The sequence below is a fragment of the Rhinichthys klamathensis genome, unplaced genomic scaffold, assembly GCF_029890125.1.
Source record: "Rhinichthys klamathensis goyatoka isolate OS25496 unplaced genomic scaffold, OSU_Roscu_1.1 h1tg000360l_1, whole genome shotgun sequence".
Taxonomy (NCBI): Eukaryota; Metazoa; Chordata; class Actinopteri; order Cypriniformes; family Leuciscidae; genus Rhinichthys; species Rhinichthys klamathensis.
Window position 1 is genome coordinate 138,779 of NW_026606869.1, and position 9,963 is coordinate 148,741.

A 9,963-nucleotide genomic window follows, 5' to 3' on the forward strand; every position below is an offset into this window, starting at 1 on the left:
GCTAATTAAGAACCTCAAATTAATATATTTATATATAATTATGAAATGTTCAGGAACTTTGTGGGAAAAAAAATCGTGAAAACCTTTTTGTGCTTTATGAATTTTTGGTTAATCTATTATGACGATTTGTTCATCAATTTTATTATTATTTAATAACAACATTAATTATTTAACCATGCAGGTTTCAAACAAAACCTCATTGAGATCAAAATACCTTTTACAAGAGTGACCTGGTAGATAATTCTTAATAGCTTAAGTGTTTCAATAATTCCAATAATTAGTCAAATTAGAATGTGATCTGTTAGGGCCAAACAATTAGATGTGTTAAATAAATTTCAATAATTAGATTTAATGTGGCCGGAAAAGTCAGAAATAACCCGAAGTTGATTCAAATTTGTAACAGTGCAATAGGTTTATCATGGCCTTAAAGGGATAGTCCCCCCCCCCCCCCCCCCCCAAAATGCAAATTCTGTCATTTACTCGCCCTTAAGTTGTTCCAAACCTGTATGAGTACACAAAATAATACCTATATTTTAAAGTTGACGGTAGCCATTGACTTACATAGTTCTTCTTTTTTTTTCTTCAAGTCAATGGCTACCGTCAACTGTCTGGTTACCAACATTCTTTAAAATATCTTGTTTTGTGTTCAGCAGAAGAAAAAAACGCATACAGGTGTGGAACAACATGAGGGTGAGTGAATGATGAGATTTTTCAGTTTTGGGGGATTATCCCGTTAAAGGGATAGGTTATCCAAGTCCATTGTTGTTGTTTTGGACCCCACTGACTTTCATATGGGCAAAAACTGTTGAACCATTCTTCATAGGATCTTCTTTTGTGTTTTGCAGAAGAAAGAACTTCATATCCTATGTTTGGATCGAGAGTAAATTATGGCAGAATTGTAATTTTTGGTAAACTTTTCCTTTACTTTTGCTTATGTAAGTGTAGATTTAAAATATGACAAAATTATTTTAATGTGATTTAAAGAGGTATAAATAAATGCAATAGCCTATCCAACGCAAGGGCAATTGAAAATTGTGGGTTCCTGTCGTGTAGCTGTCCACGGTGCTGAATGGCGCCTATTTCACTGAGTGCGATTCTGTTATTGACATAAGCGAAACATTGTGTGTGTGTGTGTGTGTGTGTGTGTGTGTGTGTGTGTGTGTGTGTGTGTGTGTGTGAGAGAGGAAGGATTTCACTGACATACAGAGTCAGATATGTAGAGATATCCATGTAAGTTTGGACCATGATTTTATGTAGCCTAGTCTGTGTGGTAGGCTATGTCTGTGTAGGACCTCAAATGGACGAATAATCTTTTAAATGATCTAGAACACTCTTGAACGCTTCCCCCACTTGCCCCCCATCCATTCCGTTGTAGATCCTACTTTCGTGAAAAAAATTGGAAACGTATTGAGGCACTTCTCGTGCCTCCCTATAATGAACACCATTGTAAGTCGCTTTGGATGAAAGCACCCGCTTAACAAATAAACATTTATAACCTATATATTTTCCAGTTATACAGTTCCATTTATGGTTGTTCTGTGGCCTTTGTTTCAGCATGATGATGCAGGCAGTGGATCCGCCCGACTAAAAAGGGCATTGAGCTGGAAGTCATGCCACGCCACATTTGACCACCAGAGGTCGCAGCCAAAATCAAATTCTACAAAATAAGCATGCATTTATGACCAAAGCACAAATATGAACCCTATAGGACCACATTTCCAATGCTGACGGTTAGAGATTATGTTTGCTTTATATTTTTACATTTAGCAGACGCTTTTAGCCAATGTTATTTAGGCTAATTAAGGGAGAAAACAATGTAAGTGTTGCCATATCAAAGTATACCAGAGTTCATAGCACTTTTTTTAAGCAAATAGGATAGCCAGTTAAGTGCTCCAAAAAGAGGCTTGTTTGCAGTCGTTTTTGGACAAATGAATTGGATATTTGCTATTTGATTGAAGCACAAAAGGCAACGTTCAAGTATAATTTTGCAGACTACTGAAACAAAAAAATGTAGTTCACACAAACAATTGCAAATTATAGAAAAATCGAAGTTCACTAAGAGGAATTTACAACACTTGAAAATTTTAAATTTTCCCACACATGTGTATATGTATGTAGTAGCTATACGTCCTTTTCTACATTAGCGTTATTTTAAAAAGTTTATTTTTGAGGCATGTTTTACCATTTTCATTCCACTTGCAGAATGACAACTATAGAAACGTAAATAACTTACATTTCTGGGGTTTTTTCAATGTTCAATCGAAAGTGAAAAAAAAAAAGGTTTATTGGGTAGCTTATATTATTATTGTTATTATCAGATTAGATAGGCTACTTAGATAGACTTCTAGACAGTGAACTCCTCAATTAAACGTCCCAGAACGTCACACACTCACACAAATGAAAAAAGTTTGGATTTCTGTACCTCTGGCAACCCCGGCGGAGAGTTTTCATGCTGAGGTTTGGGGAGTGAAAGGCGGGGTGGTTCTTTGTTAGCTCGGCCCTCTCCAACTCGTCATTAGTGCTGATTACCGTTGACCAATTTGACAACCTTATTGACTGCTAAAAAAGACTTTTTCATCGTCCCACCCTGCACTCCCCATACTCAAAAGAAACGGAAATTCTCCACCATTTTGTATCCAGTGTTTAAAATAAAGCCGTGCTCCTTTCCCCTCCCTTGCTTTGGCTCCTATTTTGTCCTTTTTCTCGGAAGGAACACTTGGTTTGGCCCCGCCGTTGTTCAGACTGAAAGAGGATTGAAAAATACAGCTTGTGCTTTTTATTGGGAGCGTTAATGAATGGCGCGGGTTAAACCCAGGTGCGCGCCGTGAACCCTTCAGGCAGTTGGGAAACAGAGGCGCTGTGTTTTTGCGGCTGCTCCTTCACTCAATTAGCCTACGACATAAACATCTTCAGCAGATTTGAGCACTAAAAACATTGTCGTCGTGCTTTTAAAATAATATAAAACATTTATAAACAGTTATTTTTCATCTAAATATGAATAATTTGGAAGGATATAGGGCTAAAAAAACTAATAGGCCTTCGTTTCCTCCTTGGCACTTGACAAAGACAAACCATTCTTTTTGAAAATAAAAAGTTTTGTATTAAAAAGTAATAATTTTTTAAGTTCATGCGTTAATTTTTTAAGTACAATCAACTTGGATATTTAAGTAATTTCAACTTAAATTACATTAAGCTGACTTAAAATGAGTTGAATCTTGTATAACTTATAAATAAAAGTTGAAAATTGTTTAACTTATTTTGATGAGTTAAAGCAATGTAAAAACCTATGTTATAACTTATTGATCATCATTTTTTACAGTATTTTGTTGTAATTAAATTATAGCAGTCGAAGAATTTAAATCTGAACAATGCATGCCACAAGGCGAATTAACCTATAGATTTAAAGAAAATGTACATCCGAACAATGCCACAAAGGCGAAAAAATATAGTTATTACAAAAATATAAAAGTATAAGTCATTATAGACGCTATATAAAACAATCCAAATCACATTAAATTTATACATTTTTTTTCATCAATTCGCAGCAGTGCCAAACTCCTTTGATAAATGATTTGTATGAAGCTTGCTTGGGCCATATATAGGTTATATTTAAACAGCAGATCACAGCTCGGGTTGTGTTGACATCCGGGAGAGCGTCGCGGCCTTTCTCTGACCCTGTGCTGTCAGAGCGCATTACACCACGCCAAGCGTTTTAGCCAATTACCGCTCGAGTGTGAGAGAGATTGAGCTCGCAGAGAGGCATTAAAACATGCAACATATTTGATCCCCATCTGTTCCAAATCTGTTCTGCAGCATGTGACATTCACATTTTAAACTGCATATTGTTACTTTCGGGTTGACACATGGACCACATTAAAAATAAACATGAAATAACACATTTTAGGCTACATGGTTCAATTTGATTAATTAGCCTGTTACTGAACACACTGGAATAAGTGTCGTAAAAAATACATTTGCGAAATTCCGATCGTATTTAATTCAACAGTGATTTTATTTTTTTAATCATGTTATCATTTTTTCAAATTCACAACGCTCAGCATTACGCACAGCAAAAATGATAAAAAAGCACACAAATAAAAGGCCTAGGGGCCGATGAAATTTTAAATAATCAAATAAACATCGTTTATATATTAAAAAGGACAAGTGGACATTAAAACATTATTCAGTCTTTTCATGATAAAGTACGCACACATTGCCTACAATAATAGGTTTGGCCCTCCGATATTGAACATTCTTTTTTCTTTTTCTTTTTTTTTGTCTTTCAAAAACTCCCTTTTTACCTGTCTTCTTGAGAAGTAGGCCTACTGCGCATTTTGTTCATCACATCAACGGTTGGAAAATGAAGTTGTGTGACGCTATTTTTCCATCCTTCATTTTAGCCTCTCTTTGGGCCGGTTGCAGGCACTGGATTTTTGTAGTTGTTAGATTGTCTCTTACAGTTCTTCTGTTTGCTCTTTTGAAGCCTGGCACGTTAGATGTCACATTCGCTGTCGCTGGAGGTGATGGAGATGGTAGATATGGCCGCCTTGCTTGAGAGACTGACTTCTGGGCTTGAGGCGGGACCCAGGCGGTCTACTGTGGTGTCATCGTCCCCCAGCGATCGGACCGAGCCACCGGACAGAACCTGCTGCTGTAGCCTACAGGGGTGAAACCATACAAAATGTCAATGAGGATACGTAGGTCTACACTCCTTGCTTACAGTGGAGTGAAAATGTCTTCAGATATCTGATGCATCAGTCTTGGATTAAGATTTAATTGTTTGAGTGTGGGAAACTACAAAAATCATTTGACGAAGATATGCTCTTAAAGCAATCGAAAATGTTAGAGGTTGTAAGTGCATTTGCATGAACTAATATCAAATGCCGACTTTTCTTAAAGCGTTAATACAGCTTCAATACCATACACTGTTAAAAAAAAAAAAACTTGGATGTTTAAGTCATTTAAACTTAAATTACATTGAACTGACTTAAAAAGTTGTTGTATCTTGTATAACTTAAAAAAAGTTGAAAAACATGTCAACTTATTGATCATATAATTTTTACAGTGTATGTTATTTTCAAACAAAGATACATGCAATTATTTTCTTATAGTGCAAAAAAAATAACTAGAAATATATTCAGCATATAAAAACCAACCTTGAATTACAGAATTTAAAACATACTGTCAATTTAACGATTTGATAAAGCGAGGAAGTGAGAATCAGAGCAGATCCGACACATTAGCATCTTCATAACTCTGAGAAAATATTTTTTTATTTGTTATATCTATTATGTAGTATTTCTATTATCATAAACCGCATTCCGTCATGAAATAGTATGCATCAGCATGTAATGTAAAATAATTAGCACATTTTGGTAACGTGAACAAAAGCAGCTTTGCCAACTACTGTCGAGTTAGACATTCATTTTAAGTTAAATTCCACAAGAAACTCCAACGAAATCGAATGTTTATTTCTTAGGGATAAAAATAATGACAGTAAAGTAATAATAAAAGCGAATATCCCAGTTCAGAGGAGATCTGTATACCTGTTCTTGGCCGCTGCCGCCCGGTCTCTCTGCCTCCGGTTTTTAAACCAGTTGCCCACTTGTGTGGGTGTGAGTCCAGTCGCCTGCGCCAGCTCTCTTTTTTTGCTCGGGTTCGGGTAAGGGTCCTGCAGGTACCACTCTCTCAACAGATGCCGCGTCCTCTCCTTAAAGCAGTGTGTTTTTTGTTCACCGTCCCATATCGTCCGAGGCAGTGGAAACTTCTTTCGGACGCGGTACTTGTCCACGGGTCCTAACGGACGCCCACGGAGTTTCTCCGCCTCCTGGTAATGCGCCTCGAGCCAGAGCGCCTGCAGCTTCGCGTGTGAGTCCTTGGTGAATTTGTGGTTCTCCAGTATGTGGTAGAGCTCGCGGAAGTTGCCCGCGTGAAAGGCCACGACCGCGCGCGCGCGCAGGACAGACTCGTTCTTCCCGAGGACTTCGCAGGCGGACGGCGCCACCGGGAGTGACCAGAGGAAGCGGCCGAGCCTCTCCACGTCGCCGCTCTCCTCGAGAGTCTCGCAGACCCCCGCGACCTGCTGGGGGCTGAAATTCAAGATGGGCAGCTGGAACATGGAGACTGTAATCTCTCTCTTCTTTGGCCCTCCTTTCTGATGTTGCTCCTCGTCTGTCTCCCCCGTCTTTTTGTTTAGCCTGTCTGTCAGAAAACGGCAAAAGTTAACAGCCGTGTCACCAAACGAGCTGAAGAGCGATGCCGTGCGGCAGGCTCAAGCAGCCTGGACGGCAAAATCTCTTCTTTGATTGAGTGTGAGCATAAAAAAACTGGAAGCAAGGTGTTTTCTGAGGAGCAAAATAAAAGAACATTTAGCCCCTGCTGCCGCTATTCTATTGGAGTTGTCAGATTGGCTGCCTGGTTGCCATGGACACACGTCAATCACTGTCAGGTTTGCCAATCACGCGTGAAGCTGCACTAGATTTCAGCACCACCCAGCGCGCGACAGCGCCTTTCAGTGAAAACGTCAAAGCGTCATTTTGACCTTTACGTTTGTGCTGCTCAGAGACGCCGAATGTAATGTTGTCGTTTGGTGGAAATCTGGAAGCAACCCCCTCTGAGTTGTCGATAAAACGATGGGAAAGAGTGTCTGTTAAAATACAGCAGACATTAGAAAGACTTTCTATGAAAAGCATATAGGCTATAAAGAATAAAAATGATTGCTTATTCAAAGTTACACTTTTTACAAAATATTTGCATGATTTTCACAGCGAAAACATGAATGAATTGCTTTTACGAAACGCATAACATTTCTGTTTTCAAGATTTAGAACCTTAAAGTGTTCAGAACACTGTATAGACTTATTAATAAGACAATTATTTCTCAATAAACTAAAAATGTCATGAAGCACGAAATTTATATCCCAAAACAAGGAATCTCAATTTAAAAATGCACAGAAGAAGAAAAATTAGTTGAGCGTGAGTTGTCAGTATAAGCTGTCATCTCTAAAATTATGGTAAGATCTCGTTAGGAAGACAAAAAAAAAAAAAAACTGTCAGGATGTAGAAAGAAATGTGGCACATCATGTTATGCACGAAATATCTATAATATGAACTGCACCATGGATAACAGCATATCTTGTGCGGCAGGACTATCTCACAACCCCAAACCGCACATAAAGTCGATAGGTAGATTCAATTATCAGTATGTCCTCTGATTTAATATCACGCACTTCGTTTTGTGCTCTCTTAAGATGAAATATGGTTAAAAGTGTCCGGTCTCATTAAGGCATGCCTCGTTTCAGAGGTAAAGTTCAGTCTGTCGGAAGGGCCTGCTATTATTTCACATATACACATAACTTCAACCGAAAGTGCTTTTTGCATGTTTTATATCCAGGTAGGGTTAGGCATGAAATTGTTCGTCTTTTGCCATCAGCTCTAGCTCGTCTCGCGCAGGATAATCCGAATGTCCAAAGGATTTTAATAGCTACGCCTCAGCTATTATAAAATATACATGGATGCGTTTTACAGGTTGAGACTGACATTCTGAGTGACCTCACATTGTATATGACAGGGAACTTAAAATAAAAATCTAGTGTATGAAAATCTAGAAATCTATAGGCTAGTGTATGTAGGCCTATATATATATATATATATATATATATATATATATATATATATATATATATATATATATATATATATATATATGTTTATAGTCATTTAGAAACTCGATTTTCTTCATCAGTAATATTCAAAGTGATGAAAAAGTCCAACGGTAATTAAAATTTTAGTTGGAAGACTTTTTTTTGTTAACTGTAAACCTATCGCATGTCACCCCTTCGTTACAAAGCGATTGAAAACAGTCACGTCAGAATGACAGACTGTCAAAAATAGAACACGTAAAGATGTCCAGCCTATTAAATCTAGGCGGAGGATCGTCTTGTGTTTGGCAACAGTAAATCGATTAGGCCTATCCATAGGCCCGAGCAGGTTAAAACCAAACAATAATGACGTGACAGTTGGCCATAAGAATGAGAGGTAGACACAATAAGACGATTAAAGCGTCTATTTAATCCATCTCATTACGGTTTTACCGCGCCGACCACGCCGACCAGTAAAATAACCCAAAACAAAGGATTTGCGAGTCCCCTAAGTAGGCTATATGAGCCATTCTTTGGGAAAAAAAAGAAACAATAGGCTACCAATGGGTCAGAAGCAGTGCTGAAATATTCAGAGTTCTGTAGGCTACGTTTTGATACAGTATAAAACATAGGCTAGGCCTACTGTAACCTCAACATATAAGGAATATTTTTTTTCTACTAAGTCACAGTAGGCCTATATAATAATAGGCTTTTGATATCATTCGACGACTCTCGTCAATAAATAATGACTTTAAAAACATTGACGTTGTGAGGGGGGAAAGTCGATTTTTTTTAGGCCTATATTAGTTAAATAGCCTAATCCATTACTCTTAAAATAGGCTAACTGTCATTTCATATTCAGTAAAATTGTTTAAACAACTACTGCCCCCACTTAAAAACAAAACGAGACACTTATGCTTGGTATTTATCGCGCAAATAAAATGAGGTGAATCATTCGTTCCGCTTAATCTTTACTTGTGCTCCGTAACTTCAGTGGCGAAATGACACTGCGTCACGTCAAAGCGCGAGCCCGGGATGGAGCGCGCACGAGCTGAATAATACGGATTGCACGCATATAATGCCTGACACCGCTATCCCTGAACGACTGAGAGAGAAAGAGAGGGAGAGTAAAGATAAGGAGTGACACTCATACAAAGAGTTCTGTTATCTACTTGTCCTCTGAAACAACAGATAAAGACACACATAAATCAGGCTTCATAACCCATAAAGTATTTCAATTCTTAACCTCCACATTAATAAAGAACATTTTTGAATGTCCCTATTAAAAAGTGACATTTCTGCATTTAGCAGATGCTTTAATCCAATGTGACTTTAAGGTAGGCTATTGCATTTAACATATTTGTATCATCATCATTATATGTATTGTTCCCTGAGGATCAAACCCATGAACTTAGAGTTGCTAACACCATGTTCTAGATACAGGAATGTTTAAAAACAGGAATATAGGCTACAACATAAAATATACAACAAATAACATAAACAATATACACATGAACAATACCTGTCTGTGTTATTTTTTCATCACACAATCCAAAAGTTAAGTTGTTGAATGCCAGTGCATTAGTTCTAATAGTTCTAGTACAGTAGGCTATGTCCATATGGTGTCAGATGAGAGGCAGAAAGTGTACATAGATGTAGTTTAACCATCACAGTGAAAATGTAAGGAAAAAGAAGAAGAAAAAACATGAGGCACTTGCCATTGCTGGAACCTTTTGAAGAACCTCTAGGTATCCTTTAGGGCAGTTCTCAGAGGAAAGTACAAAACTGAACGCAAAAGTTTCCTGCAAGAACTCTAAAGACTGTGAACGGTTCCTCCTGTAATCCCATCACAAGAGAAAACCTTTAAATATATATATATATAACGAAGTTACCTGAATATGCAACAGGCTAGTGCGGCAGTCTGTGAAACCACAAATGTTGCCATCTTTTCATATACAGTGGCTTAATTAATAAGTGCAACCATGATTTGTTATGCCATTACACACAGTGCATCATTGTCTGTGTCATGGATACAATTTATAAATTGAACCAATGGCAAAAATTAAAGCATTTTATAACTGTACCTGAAACAGGCAAAGGCCGTTTGAGCAAAACTCTGTTCCTCATTTAAGAAGTATCGGCTCTGGAGGGAACAACAATTGATTCAAACACAGACACGACCATTCAAGTGTTTGGGGTTAATACGATTTTCTATTCATCAATCCTGAAAATAATTTATCACGGTTTCCACAAAAATATTGAGCAGCATAACCATTTTCAACATTGAATCATAATCAAAAATATTTCTTGAGCATCAAATCAGC

General features: G+C 37.6%; 1 protein-coding gene across 1 annotated transcript; it reads right to left on the reverse strand.

Annotated features, from left to right (window-relative positions):
• Positions 1 to 4,008: 4,008 nt before the first annotated feature.
• Positions 4,009 to 6,708, reverse strand: six6a (SIX homeobox 6a). The gene is made up of 2 exons (XM_056233166.1): positions 5,547 to 6,708; positions 4,009 to 4,658 (listed from the first exon to the last, which is right to left on the reverse strand). The coding sequence occupies exons 1-2, from the start codon at positions 6,116 to 6,118 to the stop codon at positions 4,493 to 4,495; spliced, it is 738 nt and encodes a 245-aa protein (XP_056089141.1). The 5' UTR covers positions 6,119 to 6,708; the 3' UTR covers positions 4,009 to 4,492.
• Between the last annotated feature and the right edge of the window lie 3,255 nt (positions 6,709 to 9,963).

Bases quoted from the DNA above. Each gene is read 5' to 3' on its own strand.
- six6a (XM_056233166.1), bottom strand. From the start codon at position 6,118: ATGTTCCAGCTGCCCATCTTGAATTTCAGCCCCCAGCAGGTCGCGGGG. The intron at 4,659-5,546 runs GTATACAGATCT...TCACCCCTGTAG, and splicing joins GCGGCAGCGGCCAAGAACAG to GCTACAGCAGCAGGTTCTGT.